Source organism: Zingiber officinale, chromosome 6B, assembly GCF_018446385.1.
Source record: "Zingiber officinale cultivar Zhangliang chromosome 6B, Zo_v1.1, whole genome shotgun sequence".
Lineage (NCBI taxonomy): Eukaryota > Viridiplantae > Streptophyta > Magnoliopsida > Zingiberales > Zingiberaceae > Zingiber > Zingiber officinale.
This window is the reverse complement of record NC_055996.1, coordinates 5,280,076-5,306,456: the sequence shown is the minus strand read 5'-3', so window position 1 is coordinate 5,306,456 and position 26,381 is coordinate 5,280,076. Positions and strand designations below refer to the sequence as shown.

General features: G+C 38.9%; 1 protein-coding gene across 3 annotated transcripts; it reads left to right on the top strand.

The window, feature by feature from the left end:
- Positions 1–5,491: 5,491 nt before the first annotated feature.
- On the top strand, positions 5,492–25,143 carry LOC121991784 (alanine--tRNA ligase, chloroplastic/mitochondrial-like). Of its 3 annotated transcripts, XM_042545815.1 has the most exons (13): positions 5,492–5,653; positions 5,956–6,075; positions 6,190–6,392; positions 7,055–7,233; positions 10,960–11,038; positions 11,384–11,518; positions 11,637–11,786; positions 11,892–12,002; positions 12,085–13,005; positions 22,092–22,364; positions 22,783–22,992; positions 24,429–24,583; positions 24,663–25,143. In XM_042545815.1, the coding sequence occupies exons 1-13, from the start codon at positions 5,536–5,538 to the stop codon at positions 25,012–25,014; spliced, it is 3,006 nt and encodes a 1,001-aa protein (XP_042401749.1). In that variant the 5' UTR covers positions 5,492–5,535; the 3' UTR covers positions 25,015–25,143. The 3 variants fall into 3 exon arrangements, with proteins under 3 accessions (XP_042401749.1, XP_042401750.1, XP_042401751.1); XM_042545816.1 differs by lacking the exons at positions 5,492–5,653; positions 5,956–6,075 and having other exon boundaries at positions 6,254–6,392; positions 7,043–7,233; XM_042545817.1 differs by lacking the exons at positions 5,492–5,653; positions 5,956–6,075; positions 6,190–6,392 and having other exon boundaries at positions 7,091–7,288.
- Positions 25,144–26,381: the final 1,238 nt, after the last annotated feature.

Genomic DNA, 26,381 nt, shown 5'->3' with positions numbered 1-26,381 from the left:
CACTCATAATAAGAAGGAGCCCAAAATGTAATTTGGGATTGGTGCGGTAGTTCAATAATAGTTCTTTAGTGGAATGAATTATTATTGATGAAATTTAGTTGTGTGTTCGGGCCACGGGATGCTTAATTTCATCGAGACCAAAACCAATTCCTCCTCTCCCCTATCGTAGCCTCTAGTATATGAGATTTATACCCACCGATACCCACCTTCTTACCCATCTTAGGCCAAGCTAGCTTGGAACCCAAGCTAGGCCGGCCAAGACCATGAGCCAAGTTGGTGGCCGCCAAAGCTTGGGTCCCAAGCTTGGTGGCCGACCACTAGAATATTTAAAAGGATTTTATTAAAATTATTTCTTATGTGGATATCATGATTTTAAAGAGAGTTTAAAATTAAAATTTCCTTTTATAGCTTTCTACAAAAGATTAAGAGAAGAGATTAATCTCTTTCCTTATTTGTAGATTAAAGGATGGTTTTAATTTTTGGTAAAAACTTTCCTATTTGTAAATCATCTACATGTTTAAAGAGAGTTTAAAATTTGAAATCTTTCCTTATTTGTTGATTAAAGGAGGATTTTAAATTTTAAGAAAACTTTCCTTTTAACCATGTTCATGATTTAAAGAGAGTTTAAAAATTAATAATTCTCTTTTATTAGTTTCTACAAAAGATTGAGAAAAGATTTGATATCTTTCCTTATTTGTAGATTAAAAGAGATTTTAATTTTTAGAGATAACTTTCTTTTTATCCACATGTTTAAAAGAAAGATTTTAATTTATTAAATTTCCTTTTTATAAACCAATCATGAATGGATTAAATTATTGGAGAAATTTTATAAATTTCTGGAGATAAATTAGGAAGTTTTAATTAATTAAAACTCTCCTTGTTTGTAGCTTTGGTGTGGCCGGCCATGTAAATTGAGAAAAGGAAAATTGTTTTTAATTAAATAAAATTTTCTTTTTCATGGCAAAAGAATTAAGGAAGTTTTTAATTAAATTTCCTTATTTGCCAAGACCAAGGATTATAAAAGAGGGGGTAGAAAAGGCTTCATGGAAAACAACTTCTATTATTTCTCTCCCTCTTTTCCTTGGTGTTGTGGCCGGCCAACCTCTCTTCCTCTCTTCCTCTTGGTGGTGGCCGAACCTTCTCTATTTGCTTGGAGCTCTTGTGGTGGCCGGATACTACTTGGAGAAGAAGAAGAAGAAGGAGAGAAAGCTTGTATCCCTTGGAGCTTGGTTGGTGGAAAAAGATCTTCATCTTTTGGAAGCTTTGTGCTTCGAAACTAGAGGAGGAGAAGAAGGTGCTTTGGTGGATTCTCATCTCGGAAGATCGTTGCCCACACAACGTCCGAGGTTAGAAGAGGAATACGGTAGAAGATCAAGAGGTCTTTCTAAAAGGTATAACTAGTATTTTTTTCTTTCCGCATCATACTAGTTATTTTTGGAAATAATACCAAATACAAGAGGCTTACGATTCTAGTATTTCAAATATGTTTTCAAGTTGTGTTCTTTTGTTTTATTTTTCCTTGTGATTTGATTGTTCTTTTCGGTTAACCTAAAGTTATTTTAGGAAATTAAATATTAGATTTCTATAAAAGGTTTTGTCTAGTCGGTGGTGGTTGCTCCCATATCCAAGAAGGCCATGTGCCTCGCCACGTCAGTACTGGGAACCAATTATGGAATATTTAATGGAATTAATAACTTAAGGTGATTTGGGTCAAACGTGTTAAGTTCCGCAGGAGATCCAAGTCAAAACCTAAAAGAACAAATAGATTAAGTTTTGGATCAAACGTGTTAAGTTCCGCAGGCGATCCAAAATTTAATTTAAAAGAACACATGGTAGCTAGGAAAAGGTTCAGACCTTTGTACAAAATTTTTGTACAGTGGAACCTCTAGGCTTTCCGAGTAGCAACCAACACTGAACCTCCTCCTTTTCTTCATAGACCAGTGAAAGAGGTTTCTCCCTGATAGCATTCATCTCCAAGCGCGGGTTCTTCCGAGCGACCCTTCTTTCGAACTTCACCATCTCGATGTAGCATTGTCGAGCGACCAACTGGTTGCCTTTGACTTCACCCACCTCGTTGTCAACCGAAAACTTAATTTTCTGGCAGAAAGTGGACACCACCACTCGTAGCTCGTTGAGGGCTGGTCGGCCCAGTATGACGTTGTAGGCAGACTCCGCATCCACCACTATAAAGTTCATGCTCCTGGTCCTCTTGAGCGGCTCCTCTTTGAGCGAAATGGTCAGCCGTGCCTGACCGATCGGCAACACTTCGTTGCTTGTGAAGTCGTAGAGTGGGGTCATCATTAGCTGCAACTCGCTCTGGTCGATTTGCAGCTGGTCAAACGCCTTCTTTAATATAATATTTACCGATCTCCTTGTATCACCAAAGGTTAGGTGAATAGTATAATTAGTCATTACTGCTCGGATAATCAGGGTATCGTCGTGAGGGGTCTCCACTCCCTCTAAGTCTTGGGAGCCAAAATTTATTTCAGGGCCTTCGGCCTTCTCCTTATTGCACCCCACAGCGTGGATCTCCAGTCGCCGAGCATGTGATTTCCTCGCTCGATTAGAATCACCGTCGGTCGGCCTACCGACAATCATTCCAATTTCTCCCCGAGCAGCGTTGCTTCTGTTTTCTTCCTCCCGAGTCGCGGGTCTATTCTGCTCAACAAAAGCTCGAGCGGGACTCGTGTTGTTCCTTCGCTGGGGTTGATGATGGTGTCGCTCAGACGCCCTCTCTCTTCCTCCTTCCGACCAGTTGACCGACGTCTATGTTGCCAATCGAGTGATGGTGGCCAATGACAATATCCTCGTGTAGCCGGTCGACTTGCAATCAGAGTCAGATAATAGTAGTCGCGTGTGTTGTGCATCGTCGACTGATGGAAGGAGCAGAATAGTGGCGTCCATGCCTTGCCTTTTTCATCCTTTGAGCGATCGGTTGCTACATACTACACGACATGTGTCCTCGGCTCCTGGTGTTGTTGGGCTCCTCCCGATCGAGGCCCCTTTAGGGGTTGATGGCTACTCGATGGCCAGCGCTCGGGTGCTGCTATGGGCTTGGCAGGCACATCATTTCTTCTGGCCACTTGAGCTTTCTCCACGTTTATGTATTCCATGGTCCTCCTGAGCAGGTGGTCGAAATCCCTCGACGGCTTTCGGATGAGTGATATGAAGAACTACCCTTCAGTGAGGCCTTGGGCGAAGACGTTTACCAATACTTCTGCAGAGATCGAGGGAATATCCATGGCTACCTAGTTGAAGTACTGGATGTAGGCCCTTAGTGCCTCCCTGGACCCTTGCTTCAAGGAGAACATATTGACGCTTATCTTTTGGTGGCGGCGACTACTAGCGAAGTGGCGTAAAAATACCGCTCGGAAGTCCTTGAAGCTGTGAATTGATTCGTTCGGTAATCTCTTGAACTAACATTGTGCTGATCCGGAGAGGGTGGTGAGAAAGACCCAACATTTTATCCCTTTGGTGTACTGATAAAGTGTGGTCGCATTATCAAACTTGGCCAAGTGGTCATCCAGATCGTTAGTTCGATTGTATTCTCCAATCGCCAGCGAGGTGTAGTGCCTGGGCAGAGGGTCATCCAGAATCCCCTGCGAGAATTATTGATTGATCCGCTTGGCCGAATCATCGTCCCTTGGTTCCTTCCCTTTTCGCGCGTTTCGAATGGGTGTGTCATCTGAGGAAGACCCTCGATTCTTGTTCGCTCGACTCAGTTCCTCTGATGGAGTTCAGAACAACACTCGATAAAAGAGGATCGGTGCATTGGGTGCCTCCCCATATGTGCTAGTCGGCTTCTTGTTCTGTCCCCGAATGGATGCATGCTCCATGCCCTGCTTAATGCATGCTCCACTTGTTGTTGTTGCTCCACTATCCTTGCCACTCGGGCTTGTATTCATATCGAGCTCCTCCTTTGTCAGTGTCACCGTGGTGAGTTGTCCAGTATCCTCCGTCTTCTCGTTTCGGATGCAGGCTACGTTCCCACAGACGACGTCAAAATAATCCTATCCAAAAATGGGAAGGTGAAAAGCTAGGGATGTGGCTGCTGCGTTGATTGGATGTAGACCGCGTCCCGCTCTGCAAAACAAGCAACGTCAATGTCGAGCAAGGGAAGGGGTCCCCGGCGTTGGCCCTCCGACGCTCAAGTCAGTCACCATAAGTGTAGAGGAAAGCGGAGCTACAGTAACGTAAGCGAAAACAGTGAATAACACGTACCTCCACGGTGCTTTGACCTCCTTTATATAGAGCCCTGGTGGGCAACGTACACACTCCTCGAGGCATGGACACGTTCTCCAATGTGTCCTATGAAAGGACTTGTCAGGAAAGTGCCTCTGACATCATACCTTAACAGGACATTCATATCTTTGACAAGATAGTAGAAGCTTCCGCCGTATGATTCGCCTGTTGACCATGTCTCGTGTCAATGACACTATCTCCCCAAAGGATATCAAGAAATATAACAATGGTCCCGCTGCTTGGCTGAGCGGGGTAGCCGCTTGGCTGGGACTCCTCCGCTCGGGGTAGTCGTTTGGCCGGGACTCCTCCGCTCTGTTGGCCTAAGTTGCTCTTCCTTGCGATGACTGAGCGAAGTAGCTTGTCCCTCTCGATCGGACAAGCTCTTCGGTCTCCTTAGCGCCCTACTATTCCATATTGAGCGTCTGGTTGTCTTACTGTATTATCCCGAGATGGACAGGTGGTCAGCTCAAACAAGTCTCTTGCCGATCTGACACTGATTACCTCGACTGGCCTTACTAAGGTCCTCTGCTCGACCACCATAGGTGAGTCTTTTGACATTCTGACGTTGACCATTTTGACTTTAATCTCTACCTCGATAGTTGACTCATACAGGATGGACCCTCCTTTATCGCCACATTAGAAAGGATTATCAAAGTTAAAACACATGAATGACTTTTATAATAATAATAATAATAATAATAATAATAATAAAATATAAACAGTACATTTATGAGATTACTATAAACTTATTAATGGCATCTGATCGTCATTTTGATTATTTACTAGACTAAACATCCTAAACCCTCTCCATACGCAATCTCGGGACTCACCTAATCTCTAATTCAATTAAAATTAGTTACGATTTTTCTAAAATTCATCATCCCATGTAAATTATACCAATAAGACGGTCGGAGGTCACGACCGATGGGCAGGTCACCTCCTACTTGACACTGTATAATTTGCCCCATTGCTAGTAGCTTTCGGCTATTGACTCTATCTAAAATTATAATTTATATGAAAATATAAATTCAGAGGAGATTATAGTGAATTTTAACTAATTTCAATCGAGTAATCTGCCATACAATTTGTAGAAAAAAAAGGGAAAAAACTAAGATTACGGATCAGAGAATTTCTCTGCACTCAAACATCCAACGGGTACGATTTGCTTGCAGGCGCCTCGGACACCATCCAGCGGCTGCAATTACGGTATCCGGCACGCCTCACAATACCACGCTTATCCAGTTATCACTGGCGATAAGGCCCAAACCGGAGAAGCGAAAAATCAAATAGCGAATGGAGGCGCTGAAGCTGGCGAACGCTCCGATGCCCCTCCCTCTCATTTCCGCCGCTCCCAGGCCTCGCCGCCTCTTCTCTCCCGTGACCTTCGCCCGCAATCTCCGTCTGCTTCGCGGTAAATCCATGTTCCTCTTGTCTCTCTGCTAGTTTCACTGTACTCCTGATTACTTATTCCTGCGAATCAATTCATTTTTGATCATCGATTGAAGCCTGGAAATATGATGATGCGATAGAGAAGTCGGTTTGAGTATGAACGTTCTAAAGTGCTATTTTAGAACCATCTTCTTTGAATCTTGTCGATTACAGATTTTTAAAGATGCAGAAGAGTATTCTGTTTTACCTCTGAATAGCACACCCCATAATATTCGTACTGTGCATACTTTCTAAACTATTTCTAAGGGAATGCAACTGCTTTAGGCTCCAACTACATCATCAATCTCAGCTTTGTTGGGCAAACTCAAGTCAAAGTATCTTCAAGTTACACACAAAAGTTGACATCATCGCAGAAAATAAATTTCACGACAAAATGTGCATCAGGTTTAAGTAATCTCTGTGGATTATGTTTATCTTTTTCCCTCTCTTTTAAGAATTAAATTTCTTATTGTGGCCTTATTTGCATACTTTTATTCACTTTTGTTGCTTCAACTTCAGTTGAACCTATGACTCAAGACATGGTTGAAAATAGAGAAAATGAATACCCAATTAGTGGGGATGACATAAGGACATGCTTCCTTAACTTTTATGCTTCAAGGGGTCACAAGATACTCCCAAGTGCATCTCTTGTACCAGATGACCCTACAGTTTTGCTTACAATTGCTGGAATGCTACAATTTAAGCCTATATTTCTTGGCAAGGTACTGCTTCTTGAGTGCTTCCCCTTCCTCGAATTCTTTTGTTGAGGAATATATTTTTTTGTTGAGAAAAGTATGCTAGCTATTTTTTTTTTCCAGAACAAAGATTATATTGGATTATTAGCATGCAGATTTCTTAGTATTATTCTTTCTAAATTAACTTTTTCTCTGAAGGTATTTTTGTTTTAGAAAATCATTATACAATCCACATGTACGTTGTTTATATCTTTTTGGAGGTTGGAAGAGCAAATACGCATGATACCTATCAATTAATCCAAATGTCATGACTCACATAGATGTGAAAATTGATCCATTAACTTGTCAAACTCAACGGCCAACCCAAATGCTTAAGCTCAATTTATCAATAGCTCACACAATCAAGATTGCAACCCTCTTTATTAGGCCATAATTCTCTATGTGGCATTAAACTAGGGCAACACATGCAATAGGCTGTTAAATGCTATATTCCAACAAAATAGATGCGTCTTTTTCATCAATGAAATTTGGAGTATGTTTCCTACAACTTGAAGAAGCTAATTACATGAGAGGCAACATATTTTCTCTGTCCATTTTTTTTCACAAGTTGTATCTGGTATGTTCTGTGTTGGTTGGATAATTTTGCTCTTCTATGTGACTTAATGTAGATACTAAAGGATATTGTGTAGGAACCAAGAAGTGTACCTTGTGCTACAACATCTCAGCGGTGCATAAGAACAAATGACATCGAAAATGTGGGCCGGACAACCCGACACCATACTTTTTTTGAGATGCTAGGGAATTTCAGTTTTGGTGACTACTTCAAGAAGGAAGCAATTCTGTGGTCATGGGAGCTTACTACCAAGGAGTATGGATAATCTCTTTTCCCAAAGGACCATGAACTCTATATTGGTAAATTTAAGGTGTTACATTGAACCTGTACTAGCTAGAGACCTTGAATCCTCATATTTTACTTGTTACTACTATGAAAGCTAATAAAATATACAATTGCATTCAAATGAATTTTTTGTATGCAGTCAAAGTCTTAATTAACATTGCAAATACTGAATCATATTCATGGCTTTTGTGGATTAGAAGACATCCTACTATATTTAGATCAGGTGCCTACATCAACATATACGTTCAAAAAAACTACCAGATTTCTAGCATGTGTCTTAATTTGTGTGGAAACATATGCTGGCGAAGAACTGACCAGTTTTAGAGAAGGTAAGCATTATGAGGTCTTTATCCTGCATAATTAGGCAGGCAGACAGGTGTTAAGTTCTTACAAAAGGATGGTTATAGTGGAAGAATTATTGGATTTAGAATGTGATTTTGTTACCTTATTTCTATGCTTCCAGACCAAATATATAAGTGATGATTGAAATACTTATATTAAGAATTGGCACATGGAGAATAGATAATATTATTACCCTGACATTATGCACAGCTAGGGATATGTACTGTGTAATTCCACTCCAGATACAATGCTAAAGATGTAGGAATAATGCAATCAGAATTAATACATATGGAGAATAGGTTATTACTATTACATCTTGCACAAATACAGATGTGTCGTGTAATTCCAATTACAACACTAAAGATGTAGGAATGATGCAATCGAGGTGCATGCAAATTTGTGGTATGAGCAACAATGACGGCAACAACCCAAGGGACATAGGAGAGATTGCATTGAGTTCAACCGTTCACCCTTTTCTAGATGAGTGTGGGGGTGATTAGACCTTCCCAATAACCTCCAAAATTCTCCACTATTGATTCATATTTTAATACCAAGTAGAAAATAGAGTGTCTCTATGATTCATGATTTGATTCTTATTCCAAGCTCAAGTAGAAATAGAAATTCTCTCTGAATCATTTTTATCCATTGCCAAATATAGATATTGCCTACATTTTTGGCTAATCTAGAGACGATATATATAAACCCATGGAGCAGCATTGACAATTAATTTACAATCCCTGCAATCAAATATCATCCACCTTTTTGAGATAATCTCATATATTAAACTTTTGTTCAAAAGTAATTCTGAACTCTTAAGAACTATTTCATGTAATTGTAATTAATAGTTAATATGAAATTTTCCTCCATAACAATGACACTCATTTTTTCATTCGCCAACTTATTAATCCACAATTTACATTCAGTGCAAGTTAAATCACGTTTGAGTTATATCATTATAATTAATTTAATTTCATACAAATATGTAATATTTATCCTTCACAACTTGGAAGGTGTTAAAAGGCTTATGTAGGTGGGATCCAATTGATCAACTGCATAGCCCATATGTGGTATACAAGGGTATATGTTGTTAATATTAAAAATATTTGTATTGATAACGTTGACTAGTATATATCCAACAAAGCAATCATTCCTTCCTATTTGTATTCCCTCTTTCTGGACTTCAAAAATCCAGATGTCTTTTGTTAGTCCAGTTTCCATTTATGAAAATTCTAGGAAGTTCATACTGTAGGCAAACATTTTCACTACTTCATGATCTACAGAAAATGAGGGCAGCATGCTTCATGGCTTAATAATCATAATTATCTAGAAAACCATTTTTGTGACACATTGCAAATTACTAATTAACTTGTCTCTGAGTTCAAGATGGCATGCAACTCACATTCTTATTTCAGCATATAAAAATGATTTGAGCAAATTGTAAAAAACTTACAGAATGGCAAACTTGGACGAAGTAGTATCTATTATCAATGTTGTTGTAGAATTTGGGGATAGAAGATATTCCATTGCACCATTATGAAATGACCAATAGATATTCATAGATTTATGTAAAACTCTAAACTTGGAAGAACTAAATTGATAATAAACTTACTATATCTAATATCTAAAAAATTCAATTTGTTTAACACTCCCCTGAAATTGAAAATAGATACCATCTATGTTGAAAATCTTATAAGTATAATATAAATTAGACACGCCAACAATGAAACAAGAAGCATGCTTCTCGCATGCGTGTGGAACAAAGCTTGAGTTACTGGAGCACTTGATCGACAATCCCTTTGAGCTTAAATTAGCAAATGATTTTAGATCTCTTTTACCTCAAATCAAGACATCAACAAAGAGAAGATAAAGAGAAAGGATGAAGTAAAATGAGAATGAACAAAGATCTTATGAGCTAACCTTTGAAATGTGTTTCTCACTGAAGGAGCGCTTACGATAACCCTTCATAGACTGATGGAAAATGAAAGCACTTGAGGGTTCTATAGGAAATATGGAAACGATAAGTTGACCTTTTGCTGAATTTAAGAAAATGAGATATTTTCTCTTTCAGATCTCTACACTGGAGATGGACAGCATAGTTCAAATCTTTACTAGATGTATCAAAATAAAAAGAATAGGATGTGTTTTTCTATTCAGATCTTCACTAGAGATTGAAAACACAGGTCGACCTTTGGCAAGAAGTAGCAAAATGAGAACATGGTGTTTTCTCTACTTGGTCTTCATTTGCTAGATGATCTAAAAATCAACAAGAAAGTGAACATAAAGCAGTGTCGAGGAGGTTGAGACAGAAGCAGTTTGAGTATAAAAACACTAGCAGCAACTTAAGGAAGACAAATACCTAGGGATCCCAGTCTCTATGCGACCCAATCTCCAGATTATAAAATATATTCTAAGAAGAAGGTTTTGCAAATAAGACGAGCTCAATTTCTGAAAGAAGAAGAGGAGCCATGAGGGGAAGACAGAGAAGAAGAAAAAGGGTTGTTTTTAGGAATAGAATCAATGCCCATGAAAGGATGGAAGGAAGTAGCTCTAAGCCTAAGAGAGCTTGGATATGGTTACAAGAATACAGTGCAATTAACCACCTTCACTGGTTGAATAATATGAAGTAGAAATCAAGGAAAAAAAAGAGACCTCACCAAGAATGCACAAATGAGGAGATCTATTGAAAAACCTAGAGAAGATTCTAGAGGTTGGAGTAGATTTGATTGACCAACATCAATTTCTTCACTTGAGAGGATGAATTTGGCTCTGTAAAGTTCTGCAATGTTGTAAGCTATAGCTGCCATAAATGGCTCCAACTCTGGTGATACACAATCAATGAAATGCCAGCTTCATGGGTGGTCAAGAGAGCGGCAATAATAACCTCGTAGGTAGAAACAAGAGCTGACATGCCTTGGGTAATAGCATTAGCATATGTCTGATGGTGAGGGCTCGCCTGCATGCATCGCACAACAATAGGCGGTAGCGTGTAGAAGACTTTGGCAATGGCTCTCAACTTGAAAGATTTGTTACTGATACGATACCAGGTAGAATTTGGCAATACAAAATATTCTATTACATCATAAAGAAATATAACCATTATATGGATATATATAGACTCATAATAAAATCATAAACTTTGAAGAACTAATGTGGGACCAAACCTGCTACACCTAATGCCCAATAAACCTAATACCTTTAACAAATATCTTGAAGCCAGAGTTGGTATTGCAGAACTGCTTTTACCTAATATTGCTACTACAAATTCCCTAACTTTTATTAGCACTTAATAAGTTTGACCACAGTTATGCAATTTCTCTTTAACACTGAATATCATGTTTATTTCCTCTCTTATAGGTATAAATTGCCTCCGGAGAGATTGTGGATTAGTATTTTTGACAAGGATGATGAAGCTTTCTCAATATGGCATGATGAAGTAAGTTCTTAAATATTCTAATTATATGTCAATATTGGCTTATTTTTAGTGATCACGTGCTTCTAGAATTCAGATGAGTCCTAGTCTTGTTTATTTCCTTTTATATTTTTAAGCACAAAGCTAATATACTGATGATATGTACCCTGTAAACTGAACAATAAAGGTCGATCTCTTTTTTAGTAATCTAACCTTTTCGCATTATTTATCATCTAATCAAATTTGGTATGAAAGTAGGAGGTTGTACTGAGTTTGACTTTTATGAATCTCATATAGTCATTGGACAGTCTGAGTATGTTTTTTTTCCCTAAAACACTTAAGTTATTATTTATTTATTCTACCCTCCAGGTTGGCGTACCTAAAGAACGGATTAAGAGGATGGGTGAGGATGATAACTTTTGGACTAGTGGGGTCACAGGTCCTTGTGGCCCTTGCTCTGAGATTTACTATGATTTTCATCCTGACAGAGGTCATGCAAATGCTGTACGTAAACTCCTGAATTGCAAAGATTTTTTTTTTTCTAATTTAGTTTTATTTACCTTTCACATTCTTTTAAATTTTAGGTCACTTAGTCATATTTATCAAATATAATTATTTCCAGGATTTGAGCGATGATAGCAGATTTATTGAGTTCTATAATCTGGTGTTTATGCAATATAACAAGAAGGAGGATGGTTCCCTTGAACTCTTAAAGCAGAAGAATATAGACACGGGTATGGGACTCGAACGTATGGCACGGATTCTGCAACAGGTAATGCTATATGATTGTTAATAGGATTCTGCAGCAGGTAATCCTATATGATTGATAATAGAACATGTCATAGTTTGACATTTGAATTTGGCATAATTCTTGCAGGTCCCAAACAACTATGAAACAGATCTCATTTTCCCCATCATACAGAAAGCAGCAAGTTTGGCAAAGGTTTCATATGCTAAAGCAGATGATTCTACAAAAACCAATCTGAAAGTATGCTTTTGTCAATTCTAATTGATATGTTTATGTCATTTTTTTTTAAAGTAACAATCCATTATGTATAATTCCCTATCAGGTCATTGGTGATCATATGCGCGCAATCGTTTATCTTATAAAAGATGGAGTTCTACCATCAAATATTGGGAGAGGTTATGTAGCCCGGAGGCTAATTAGAAGAGTTGTTCGGATAGGTAGACTGCTAGGTATAAAGGGCAATGGTGAGGGGATCCAAGAATGTGCTTTTGTGCCTGAACTTGCCAAGACTGTGATAGAACTTAGTTACCAAATTGACCCAGATGTTAAAGGAAGGACCAATCATATTCTTGAAGAGCTGAAGAGAGAAGAATTGAGGTTTGTGCAGACTCTAGAGAGAGGAGAGAAGCTATTAGATCAATTTCTTTCTAATGCTTTGTTAAGTTCCAGAGAAAATGGTGGGAAACCATGTCTGGATGGGAAAGACGTGTTTCTTTTGTATGACACATATGGCTTTCCAGTGGAGATAACAACTGAAGCTGCTGAAGAACGAGGAGTTAGTCTAGATATGAATGGTTTTGACATTGAAATGGAAAACCAAAGGCGCCAATCACAAGCTGCTCATAGTGCAGTTAAACTTATGGTAGGAAATGAAGTAGAGCTTGCTCAGTGTGTGCCTGATACTGAATTCTTGGGATATGACATGCTTTCTGCTTATGCGACAGTCAAAGGTCTATTATTAAATGGTGAACCAGTAACAGAAGGTTATGAAGGCAGTGATATGGAAATCATGTTGGACAGGACCCCTTTCTATGCTGAATCAGGGGGTCAGATTGGAGATAATGGTTTTTTGTACTATGAAGGGAATCAGGATGCCAAAAGTACAGTAACAGTGGAGATCAAAGATGTTCAGAAATCACTTGGAAACATCTTTGTTCATAAAGGTATAATTACAGAAGGAAAAATAGAAGTCGGCTCAGAAGTTTGTGCTGCAGTCGATCCAATATTAAGGCAGAGGGCTAAGGCAAGATTTTTTGTTCTCTAGATTTTCAATGGTAGATTTAGTTTTTATTTGATTTATAGTTATTATAAGTTATGACTGTCTGTTTAGTAATATATGTTATGCTTCAATCGGTCACACTTTCTCACAGAGTAAATAGTTTTCATCAAAGGATGCGTGACGGCCCCACGTCATCGACGGAGGTTGTTCATCAGGACCACTAAGTGTTAAATGCATGGCAGGACAAACGCATGCGATGCATTCCTTGGGACTCGAACCCTGCCCTGCTACAGGCAAACTATCATGCATTTATCATCTGTGCCAAGCCGCAATTCATCTAGTATAATCTTGTCACATCTTATAATGTTGATCTAACCTCGTTAAGTTCCCACTTATCTTCTATTTGCTGTATGTACCCAGAAAGCTAACAAGGACTGAACCTGTCTCCAGTACATATGCACTGGATCAGGAGCTAGGTTGATATGAGAACATATGAACCTTTCTATTAGATTTTTGAAGGCCTTGGGCAACTACTATGATATAGGCTAAATACTGAAGATGAAAGGTCAAGGACAACAACAAACTGCCCGCTTAGTATGATCATGAGCGTTAGGCTATGGTTTTCCTTTGCATTCCAAGTAGTTTACATGGTTGATCATTCAAGTGCACAATTACAGGTACTCTGTAGCCTGACTAATTGTTGCATGCTACGACCTACTCTGACCATAAATGTACATCAAATTTAGTGGTGTGTTTTTGTTTTCCAAGTAAATGACATAAGCAGCCAAAAAATAACAAAAGCAAGAAGCTGATCCATTGTTTTAAGGACCGCATCTCTACACTCACTCCTCCAAGGTTAAACTACTCTCGTAATTTAAGTGCTCTAATTATTGTCTCTCACATATCTATGGTCACTCTAGAGCAACATCTGAAATGCTAGCTAGTCTCATCTTTTTCCTTCTCTCTCCTAATTAGCCTCTGCACAAGACCCATCAGAACTAGTCAAAAGAGAAGCTAACATCTTGGGCTCCTTTGCCTTGGTCTTGATTTTTCTCAAGGGAAGATGGGTATATGCCATTTGGTTAGGAAAAGGTTGAGTAGTAATTCCTGTATGAAATTTTTGTTGAATATGTGTGAATGGAGAAGAGGTGGAAGAGGATAGAAGCTCCATTGTCAATGGGACTTTAGTCCTACATTGGGAGTTTCATGGCATGTTGGTTGGTTTATATTGATTCACATGCATTGAGGATGTGAACAAATGCATGAGGAGAGGTTCTCTCTCACGCGTGGGTGCGCAGGGGGTGCAAATCTAGGGCTCGAATTGCATTAAACCATGTTGACTCGTGTGCGGGCACGACCTGCGCGCGCCGAATGCTGGACCGATCGGGGCAAAATTTGCCCAAGTAGAACAACCAACAATGGTGGGCGATTCATTGCTCGGCGAGTAATGGTCATTAATCGATCATTAACGTTGTCATTGATCTGAGCTCCTATATAAGGAGACTGTGATCACAGGCAGAGGACATACACAGCAACATAAGCAAAAGCTCTCCACCTTGGTTCCCCTCCTCTGTCGTGCAACTCCTGCTCGGCAGAGTGCCTGTGATAGAAATCGGGTGTCACTCAGTTCGCTGTGACCACTAGTGCTTGGTGGGAATCACAGTCAATCGTTGTATCCTGGGAAACAGACGACCATAGTAATCCTTAAAGCACAGCCGGAGGTGGGCGAATCTGTTTCAAGGAAACTGCGCAATCGCAGGCCTTGGTCCGCAGCTTAGAACCTGACCGGCCACTTGCCCGATCTGCCGCTCTATAATGCAGATCTGCCAGACCTGCCGCTCTGCAACGCTGTTCTGCCAGACCTGCCACTCTGCAACACAGATCTGCTAGACCTGTCACTCTGCAACACAGACTTACAGCTCTGTCGCTCTGTAACACAAACCTACAGCTCAGTCGATCTGCCCGCTCGGCAATACAGACCTGCTACTCGGCTGATCAACTTGCTCGGCGATTTAGTCCGCTATTCGGCACGTAGCAGAAACCAACCCCTGTTGGCAGCCTGAGATTATCCGCTCAGGTCATTTTGACTGTAAGTTGAATTTAATTCAGTATAGTTTAAATTCAACTAATACCCCGTAAATCGTCCAATAATCTTGAAACAAATTTGGCTCTGTTGATTTGACCATAAAACAGAATGTTGAGGTGTAACAGACTCAACGTCTGAAGGCTCCCTTCGCCCCGATTGAAACTGTGCCAATCAATCATAGGGAAAAGCCAGAGAAGTTCAGTGGACTGAACTTCAAGAGGTGACAGCAGAAGATGCTCTTCTACTTGACCACACTCAACCTGGCTCGGTTCTTGACCGAGGACCCTCCCAAGCGTGCTGAGGATGCTGATGCGCAGACCATTAGTGTAGTGGAGGCATGGACTCATTCTGAGTTCCTTTGCCGAAACTACATCCTCAACTGCCTTGTCGACTCACTGTACGCTGTGTATAGCATGAAGAGAACGACTAATGAGCTGTGGGAGTCCTTGGACAAGAAGTACAAGATGGAGAATGCAGGGGCAAGAAGTTCATAGTGGGCCGATTCATAGACTACAAGATGGTTGACTCCAAGACGGTGATCAGCCAAGTCCAGGAGTTTCAAGTGATCTTGTACGAGATCCACTTAGAAGGGATGGTTTTGAGTGAAATCTTCAGGTGGCTGCTATTATTGAGAAGCTGCCCCCTAACTGGAAGGACTTCAAGAACTACCTGAAGCACAATCGGAAGTAGATGAATGTGGAAGAACTCATTGTTTGACTTCGTATCGAAGAAGACAACAAGAGATCAGAGAGAAAGTTGTTCTCTCAGGCTACTATGAAAGCCAACGTGGTCGAGCACGGTCAAAGCTCGAAACGGAAGAACCCCAAGTCAAGTTCTCGGGGAAGTGCTTCAACTGTGACAAAGTGGGTCACAAATATTCGGAGTGCAGGAAGCTGAAGAAGAAGCAGGAGGCCAACTTGAACGAGGGACTAGAAATGGACGACCTCTGCGCAGTGGTCTCAGAACTTAACCTGGTCGGTTCAAATCCGCGGTAATAGTGGATCGATACTGAAGCCATCAGACATGTGTGTTGCAATAAGGAGCTATTCCACAACTTCGAACAGGTCACTGGAGATAAACTGTTCATGAGGAACTCAGTTACCTCGGACATCATGGGCCAAGAAAAGGTGGTGTTGAAGATAACCTCGGGCAAGGACCTTACTCTGAACAATGTGATGTATGTTTCGGAGATTCGAAAGAATCTAGTGTCCGGATCACTGTTAAGCAAGCATGACTTTCACATTATTTTTGAGTTGGACAGAGTTGTATTACCCAAGAATGGAATGTTTGTAGGAAGAGGCTATGTATCTGATGTGCTATTCAAGCTCAATGTAATAGCCATTAGACCCAAGATAAATAAAAATGAAAGCTCTTCCACTTATATGCTTGAGTCTTCGTGTTTATGGCATGGTAGACTAGGACATGTTAACTACGATGTATTGCGTCGATTAATAAATATGCAAAGCATACCTACATTCTACCTTGACCCGAAACACAAGTGTGAGATTTGTGTTGAAGCGAAAATGACAAGGTCATCCTTTCAACATATTAAAAGAAGTTACGAACCACTTGACCTAATCCACACTGACGTGTGCGACCTAAAAGGTACGCCAACACGTGGTGGTAATAAATATTTCATCACTTTTGTAGATGATAACACAAAATACTGCTATGTGTATCTTCTCAAAAGTAAAGATGAAGCTATAGAGAAATTTGCTCTCTATAAGAATGAGGTTGAAAACCATCTTATTAGGAAGATTAAGGTGTCGAAGACCGAGGCGGTGAATATGTATCACCGTTTGCTGAGTTGTGTGCTGAACATGGAATCAGACACGAAACAACAGCTCCTTATACTCCTCAGCAAAATGGAGTTGCTAAGCAAAAGAATCGAACTCTAAAGGAGATGATGAATGCTCTTCTATTGAGCTCTAGAGTCCATGTGGGGGGAAGCTGTGTTAACAGCTAATTACCTTTTAAATAAGGTGTCTCGAAGGAAAATAGATAAGTGTCCTTATGAGTTGTGGAATGAAAGACAACCGTCCTACAAATATTTACGAATGTAGGGGTGTCTTGCCAAGGTGTTGGTGCCTGATTCGAAAAGGATTAAGATAGGACCAAAGACTGTTGATTGTGTATTTATTGGATATGCACAAAACAACACCGCGTATCGATTTTGTGTGTATGAGTCACACATACCGGAGATACATAAGAACTCGATAATAGAATCGAGAAATACCTCGTTCTTCGAGCATGTGTTTCCGTATAATACCCGAGAGGATGCTAGCTTCCCTAAACAGGCAAATGAAACACAAGGAAAAGAAGAAGATGATGAGGAACCAGTGGAGGTTGAGCTTAGATGGAGTAAAAGAGCTCGGGTAGAAAAATCCTACGGATCAGATTTTATCATTTTTATGTTGGAAAGTGAGCTCCGAAGCTACTCAGAAGCAGTGAGCTCTTCTGATGGACCTGAGAGGGGGCAATTGCATCTGAGGTAGACTCTATCTTGCAAAATCACACTTGAGAACTTGTGGATCTTCCTCCTGGAAGTAAACCACTAGGTTGCAAGTGGATCTTCAAGAAGAAAATGAAGTCAGATGGCACAATTGATAACTATAAGGCCAGATTGGCAATCAAAGGATACTGATAACTAGAAGCCCTAGATTACTTTGATACGTATTCTCCGATGTCGAGAATAACTTCCATTAGAGTACTGTTGGCTATCGCCGCTCAATGGAATCTCGAAATACATTAGATGGATGTAAAGACAGCTTTTCTAAACGGGGATTTAGAAGAGGAAATCTACGTGGAGCAACCTGAGAGGTTTTATGTGTCAAGACAGAAAAATAAGGTTTGTAGATTGGTGAAGTCATTATATAGCTTGAAACAAGCACCAAAGTAGTGACATGAGAAATTTGATAATGCCATGAAGGAATGTGGATTCAGGATTAATGAATGTGATAAATGTGTCTACATGAAAGTCACAGAGAGTGACTATGTTATCTTGTGCCTCTATGTAGACGACATACTTATTATTGGGAGTAATGATGAGATAATCAAATCCACTAAAGATATATTGAACTCAAGATTTGACATGAAAGATATAGGCCTAGCTGATGTGATTCTAAGATTCAAAATTCTTAGAACGACAAAAGGACTTTCTTAGTTAGTCTCATTACGTGGACAAGATTCTTGATAAATTCTCCAAGGGTGATACTGCGTTGGCACGAACGTCGATAGATATGAGTCAACATTTATCGAAAAATCGATGTGAAAGTATCTCGCAGATAGAGTACTCTCGAGTGATTGGAAGTCTGATGTACCTGATGAGTTGTACACGACCAGACTTGGCCTACGCAGTAAATAAACTGAGTAGATACACGAGTAATCTCGGTGTTGCGCACTAGAAAGGGATAACAAGAGTACTGAGGTACTTGAGGTATACTCATGAATATGTACTGCACTATACGAGATATCCTGCTGTGATCGAAGGATACAACGATGCGAGTTGAATATCTGACATAAAAGACTCCAAGCCTACGAGTGGATATGTATTCACTCTTGGCGGTGCAGACATTTCTTGGAAATCTTCTAAGCAAACCGTAATAACCAGATCTACGATGGAATCTGAGTTTGTAACTCTTGACAAATGTGGTGAAGAGGCTGAATGACTATGACAATTCTTAGAAGATATTCCACGATGGCCGAAACCTGTGCCGATAATTTGCATACATTGCGACAGTTAATCAGCAATTGGTCGGGCACAGAGCCATCTGTATAATGGTAAGTCTAGACATATACGTCGTCGACATAATACCATTAGACAATTACACTCATCGGGAGTTATGTTGACTATGTGAGGTCAAAATGATAACCTAGCGGATCCGCTAACCAAAGGGTTAAATCGAGAGTTAGTTGCAAGCTCATCGCGATGAATGAGCTTGATGTCGTTGTCAGCGATCAGTGCTGAGGACACCCAACCTATGTTAACTGGAGATCCCAATAACTAGGTTCAAAGGGACAACTAATTTGCACTGACTAGACATACTGTGGGGGGATAGCCCAATGAAACAGTGACTAGACCAGGGTAAGCCAATGAACTTTTAATGATTAAGAAGAGTAGATGACAACTCTTGAGGGATCACCTATGTGAGAAAGAAGCGGGGCCGCTTCGAAGTGAATTGGAGGCACAATTCTTTGAGCTTCTCACAGAACCAGGCGTGTTCATGGCCAAGAACAAATACACTCATGAGAATTGAGTTGTATCAGGAAGAGTCTTGGGTGAGATTTGTCACTGCTTACACAAACGACAGCATAGTTCAAGGACATCGTGTCTACTATCAGCCAGTAAGCAACCAGATCTTCACAAGGGAAGGTTCACAGGGTAAAACCTACTTATCCTATATTTGACTCAACTGCTAAATGTTATCACATACCCTATCTCCATTCATGTGGGGGATTGTTGAATATGTGTGAATGGAGAAGAGGTGGAAGAGGATAGAAGCTCCATTGTGAATGAGACTTTAGTCCCACATTGGGAGTTTTATGTCATGTTGGTTGGTTTATATTGATTCACATGTATTGAGGATGTGAACAAATGCATGGAGAGAGACTCTCTCTCACGTGTGGGTGCGAGGGGGGGGGGGGGGGGGTGCAATCCAGGGCTCGGATTGCACTGAACCATGTTGACTCGTGTCCGGGCACGACATGCGCGCGTCGAATGCCGGACCGGTCAGGGCAAAATTTGCCTAAGTGGAACAACCAACCATTTGTTGCTGTGTAACGGATGCATTAAAGTCGAGATTAATGCAGAATCAAAACGGTCGAGTGATAATGAGTGAAACGGTGGACGTTTCATTGCTCGCGAATAATGGTCATTAATCGATCATTAACGCTTCCGTTGATCTGAGTTTCTATATAAGGAGGCTGCGATCACAGGCAGAGGACATACACAGCAACATAAGCAGAAACTCTCTACCTTCGTTCCCCTCCTCCTCTGTCGTGCAACTCCTGTTCGGCAGAGTGCCTGTGATAGAAATCGGGTGTCACTCAGTTCGCCGTGACCACCAGTTCTTGGTGGGAATCACGATCAACCGTTGTATCCTGGAAACAGACGACCATAGTAAGCCTCAAAGCACAACCGGAGGTGGGCGAATCTGTTTCAAGGAAATTGCGCCAATCGCAAGCCTCGGTCCACAGCTTAGAACTCGATCGACGACTTGCCCGATCTGCCGCTTTGCAATGCTGATCTGCCAGACTTGCTGCTCTGCAACGCTGATCTACCAGACCTGCCGCTCTGCAACACAGATCTGCCAGACCTGTCGCTCTGCAGCACAAACTTGCAGCTTTGTCGCTCTGCAACGCAAACCTATCACTCTGCAACACAGACTTATAGACCTATCACTCTGCAACGCAGAACGCAGACCTGCCGCTCAGCCGATCTGTCCGCTTGACAATATAGACCTGCTACTCGGCTGATCAACCCGCTTGGCGACTCAGTCCGATATTTAGCACGTAGCAGAAACCAGCCCTTGCTGATAGCCTGAGATTATCCGCTCAGGTCATTTTGACTGTAAGTTGAATTTAATTCAGTGTAGTTTAAATTCAACTAATACTCCGTAAATCTCCGGTAACATATTGTTTCGTCCAACAATTTTTTACTTGCTGGGCTAGAGAAATCACCTCAACTTATCAACATGGTTTAATGTCTACACCAGTTAACAATTTCATGTATCATTATATTGCAAGTCATGATTACCAGGTCATGTTTGCTATAACTATTTGGCTTCAACTGTCAACGTAATTTAATATTGCAAGTGAATTCCAAATCTGGTTAGGTATAGATATATTATCATGCACATGCACAATTCAGTATTTCCATATATGTATACATTTTGTATTATAATTTTCAAAAATATTTTTTAAATTTTGTATAATTATATTATGTTGATATTCATTAGAATTATTGTAAATAAATTTTTTGTTTCTATATCCAATTGCTTCCACATTGTTAATTACATGGCAACATCTTTTGCCCTCTCCTTATTTCTGAATCATCACTACTTCTTAGCCAAACAATTACAGTATTGTCATATTCTTATTCTTAGTCTATTATAATTTGTTGTTTGATTAAGGTCAAACCAAGGTTTCAAATTCCGTTTTGAGCCAAAGTTTTGGTTTTTGGTTGGAACGAAATTGTTTTATGCAGTTTTGACAAAAGGTATAGGTCGCTCCAATATGGAGGAGAAGGGGAAAGAAGAAGAAGAAGAAGAAGAGGAAGAAGAAGAGTAGGAGGCACTGAGGAAGCATACCTAGAGGAAACATCGTCAGACGTCAGTGCTAGAGAAACATGAGTTACGACATATGCAAGCCTCACCATCTCTCTAACAAGCTGATGCTGGAGGACTAAGGGTAAACAGTAAACTACAGTTTCGAATGCCAAGGAGGGTGCTTGTGATACGATTTGGAGGAGGATAATTGCGACGTGATTCGAGGACTCTCACCGCATGATCAAAATTGTTAAGATGCTCTTGAATCGCCAGAGCTTCTCGCTATGAAGCTTCTGAAGAAGACGCTCATGATGTGAAGTTCCACTTGTTCACTTTTGTGTTGGCTGGTTCGGGGTTTCTTGAGTGCTGGTAAGTGGACAGAATGAGATGTTTTGCCCATGCGGACTGGCACATCTAGGTATTTAAAACCATGGATCAAATAATTATTGATTCCAAACTACTAGATCTATTGGCACAACTAATATTCTAAACCTAAGGCGTCTGTGTTCCTACAAGGATACAATGCTTATTCCATTGGCACAACAAATTGAACTTTCAGTACTCAAGAAGAACATGCTTGATTCTGCAAGGCATTGCAGAAAGCAGATGCCATTTAAGAGTTAGACAGGAAGATCCTAACAACACTATGTCGATCAATTTATTGATTTATAGAATTACATGCAAATATCTCTATTTATTGTTCTATTATTTTGTAAAAAAAAATGTAAGTTAATGATTTCAGTTCCTAATATGTCCAGGTCCATCATACTGCTACACATTTACTACAAGCTGCGCTCAGAACTGTTATTGGTCAGGAAACATCCCAAGCTGGTTCATTGGTAGCCTTTGATAGACTTCGATTTGACTTCAACTTCCATCGGCCATTGTCTGAAGAGGAGTTGTTGAAAATTGAAGAACTAATAAATCAATGGATCAGTGATTCAACACTACTTCAAACCAAAGTAATGCCTTTGTCAGATGCAAAGAAAGCAGGTGCAATTGCCATGTTTGGGGAAAAGTATGGAGAGCTGGTATGACCCTTGTGAAGTTTCTGCATTATGTGGTGCTAAAAATTAGATTGTCCATGTTGTTTATAAATAGCTTCAAGGCAAGATATTCTTGATGAAAAACTATACATAAATTGTCTTCTACTCATCTGATTCAAGAGATTCTCTTAGAATATGTGCCTGTGCCATTCGAAGAAATTGACATAGTAAAGGCAAATAATTCTCTATACGCTTTACCCTTTTGTTCAACTGTTTTGTTGCTTCACTGATCTTCACTTGGTCTTGTTTTTCTTGCATTCTAAATGTCAAAATCATCAATCTTTTTTTTTTGACTTAATATTATCAACTGTGTGCTGCTCTTGTTCTTTGTATAACACTATCCTGCTTTTAGTTTTATCATATACATGGCTTCAAAGTTCCTTGATCATTGACTTTTTTTCAGGTCAGAGTAGTTGAGGTACCTGGTGTATCAATGGAGCTCTGTGGTGGGACACATGTTTCTAATACTTCAGAGATTCGTGGCTTCAAAATAATCTCAGAACAGGGCATTGCATCTGGAATTAGGCGTATTGAAGCTGTTGCTGGTGAAGCTTTTATTGAATATGTCACCGCTCGAGACAACAACATGAGACGTTTATGCTCACTACTCAAGGTATGCAGTCTTCTTGTTTGTTCCATCTATGATCTCTGCTCTTTTCTTGATTTGTGCGCGGTTATCTATATTCTATACATTAAAGTAGTTGGGGAGAGACTGCAGGAGAACATTTCTACTATGTGGCAACTCCATATTAGTTAAGCACACCAACCATTATACGGATATGGTATTGTTAATTGTGATTTCAAAAAATATAGCATTTTAATATTGACATCAATATTATAGCAGTTGATAATAATAGAAGAATAATTAAAGTTTTTCTTTTTAATGTCTGTAACAGAAGTATTAACTTATAGAATTTAATTTTATGCAAATATTTATACACGGGAGTTCTACAGTAGTAATTTTAAGCTTTGGTATCAAATTAAAATTTTTATTTTCCTGTCATATTGAACAACTAAAATTTTAATCCTTCTGTATATGAAAAATCTTCTTCATATTTATTCTAATCAAACTCAATATTTGAAACCTACATCGTAGAATTATTTACTTTTTGAAAATTATAATTTTATTTTATTTTTCTTGTTTGGATTATATTATTCAATTTATATTTCATAGGTACAATGAAATAGTGAGAAAGAGGGAGAGGGATAAGGATGAGGGAGACAAGAAAGAAAGAGGGAGAGAGGAGGCAATGATCAAGGACATTGCTCCCTTTGTTGGTTGGGGCGCCAACACACTAGGGAGAAAGATGAAATGAAAAGAGAGTGGAGGAAGAAAAGTTGGAGAGGGAGAAAGGTGAAGAGGCTTTGAGAGTTGTATTGTTGTCATTGATGGGGACCCTAGGAAGAAAGGGAGACCGGGTAAAGGAGTGAGGAAGAAGAATGGCAGAGAGAAGAGTAGAGAAAGACAACTAAACTAGATGAAAAGAAAATAGTATTTTGATTAGAAGATGTTGAATCTGTCATATTCAGCTATTTGTTGGTTTCTGTAAAAGAAATACAGATTGCTTTACTTAACTGAATCAAGATACAAAATAATTTTGGAATAGTTGTGGATGATTTTTGTAGTTTACCTTTTCTAATATCTACTGTCTATTCTTGTGAACAATTTAGGCTTCCAATGATCCTTCAAACAACTCAGTTTGACTCTGAAATGTTAGGATGTGAAAGATTATATTTGCGCTAGTCTGGAATTGTTTACCCCAGTTACTTGATTCTAGAGCTGCTAATGTCTTGCCCTTAAATTCAGTGTGGATGTAATTGTATATAACCACTATCTTCTCATAATCATATTAGAACCATCACTATTTCAATGGAGAATTTATCACTTTGATCTTTTTTAGTGAGACTTCTTTATCTTCGGTTTTTCGTCATCTAAACAGGTGATGCATATGTCATGCTGTAAATTATGTACTGCTGGCATTTGTTATTTACTAAAAGGTTTAGCATCTTTGGTTCATTTTGACATGCTGCCATGTTCTCTTTAACAAGGCAAAAGCAGATGATGTAACTGGTCGAGTGGAGGCCATACTAGAGGAGCTTAGAGCTGCCAGGAATGAAATTTCCGCTCTACGAAATACAGTGGCAATACTCAAAGCCTCATCTCTTCTGAATAGAGCCTTTGTTATAGGAACCTCAAACATAAGGTACCAAACTTGACACTCGTTGCTTAATTTATTTCAATTCGTGCTTTATCTGATACCATTGAAAAACTTGGATTTCTAGAGTGGTAGTTGAGTCTATGGACGAAATGGATGCTGATGCCCTCAAAAATGCTGCCGAGTTCCTTGTCAATTCTTTGAAAGATCCTGCAGTGGTTGTTTTAGGTTCATGCCCAGGGGATGGGAAGGTAAGTTTAGTCGCTGCATGCACTCCTTCGGTTGTCAAAATGGGGATCCAGGCAGGGAAGTTCATAGCGGGCATAGCTAAGCTGTGCGGCGGCGGAGGTGGTGGGAAGCCTAATTTTGCACAAGCTGGAGGAAGGAAGCCTGAGAATCTAAAGGATGCTTTGGAGAAGGCTAGAACTGAGCTTATTGCAGTATTAAATGGAAAAGCTAGTGATTCACAATTAAATTGATTTGATCAGAAAGACCAATGTCAAGTACAGATTTGTATATATATGCGTATATAGTAACTGATGGAGACTATCTTGAGTTATCTCTATGAAATATTGAACAATGATATTAAAAGATCAACCATTGACAAAGGATGCATTTAAAATCAATATCATTATAGTGTTGATTTTTAACATATAATATCATAGTGGTGTTCATTTTAGGGTTGATATAGTATCAAAGTGATATTAATTTTTGAAATATTGTTCTATTATGATATTTGATTTTTAAAATATAGTATTATTGTTCTTTGACAAGTAATTGACAAGTTCGATAAAATGAAAAATAAGTGCATCTTTTGTTAATTTGAAAAATAGATTATGAGTGATGAATGCTACTTGAGTATTTACAGCTTATTGAGAAATAATAATAATGTCAATATACCTTCTATATTAAAAATAATAATATCATGTGAGTTATTTTTTTAATGTTGCCCAATTAATATTGGGCTAAATAATTTTCAACCCCCCTTTGTTTTTCATCTAAAAGTAGTTTGTCCCCTTATATTAAAAAAAATGATAGTTAGCCCCCTATGTTTTAAAGAAAAAAAAACAAATAATAAATGATTAAAATAACCCTTATTTTTATTTAAATGTTAAAATTATGGCTAAATAACTTTAAGCCCCTTTTATTTTCCATCTAAAATCAGTTTCCCTCTTGTATTGAAAAAAATGATACTTAGCCCCCTATGTTTTAAAGAAAAAAAAAATAGTAAATGACCAAAATAACTCCTTTATTATTCTAAATGTTAAAATTATTCTAACTGAAACATCTTTATTTAAGGTAAACTTAGATTTTTAGACAAAAAGAAAACTAAAAAATAAAAAATCTTACATAATCATTGAAAACTTAATTTTAATCAAACCTGATTTATATATAGGTCAAAATTTTCACTTGTTCTTAAAAAAACTCTCACAAAATTTATACATGCACCAGTAAAAATTTTGTGAGAGTTTTTTTAGGAACAAGTGAAATTTTTGACCTATATATCAATCATGTTTAGTTAAGATTAAGCTTTCAACGATTATGTAAGATTTTTTATTTTTGCTTTTCTTTTTGTCTAAAAATCTAAGGTTACCTTGAATAAGAACATTTCAGTTAGAATAATTTTAACATTTAGAATAGTAAAGGAGTTATTTTGATCATTTATTATTTTTTTTCTTTTTTTCTTTAAAACATAGGGGGCTAAGTGTCATTTTTAAATACAGGGGAAACTATTTTTGGATAAAAAATAAAAGGGGCTTAAAGTTATTTAGCCATAATTTAACATTTAAATAGCAAAATAAGGGTTATTTTGGCCATTTATTATTTTTTTTAATCTTTTTTCTTT

Coding starts and splice junctions, on each gene's coding strand:
- LOC121991784 (XM_042545815.1), top strand. CDS start 5,536: ATGGAGGCGCTGAAGCTGGCGAACGCTCCGATGCCCCTCCCTCTCATT. Junction 13,006..22,091: donor TATTAAGGCAGAGGGCTAAG/GCAAGATTTTTT, acceptor TAATATGTCCAG/GTCCATCATACTGCTACACA. Junction 24,584..24,662: donor ATAGGAACCTCAAACATAAG/GTACCAAACTTG, acceptor TTGGATTTCTAG/AGTGGTAGTTGAGTCTATGG.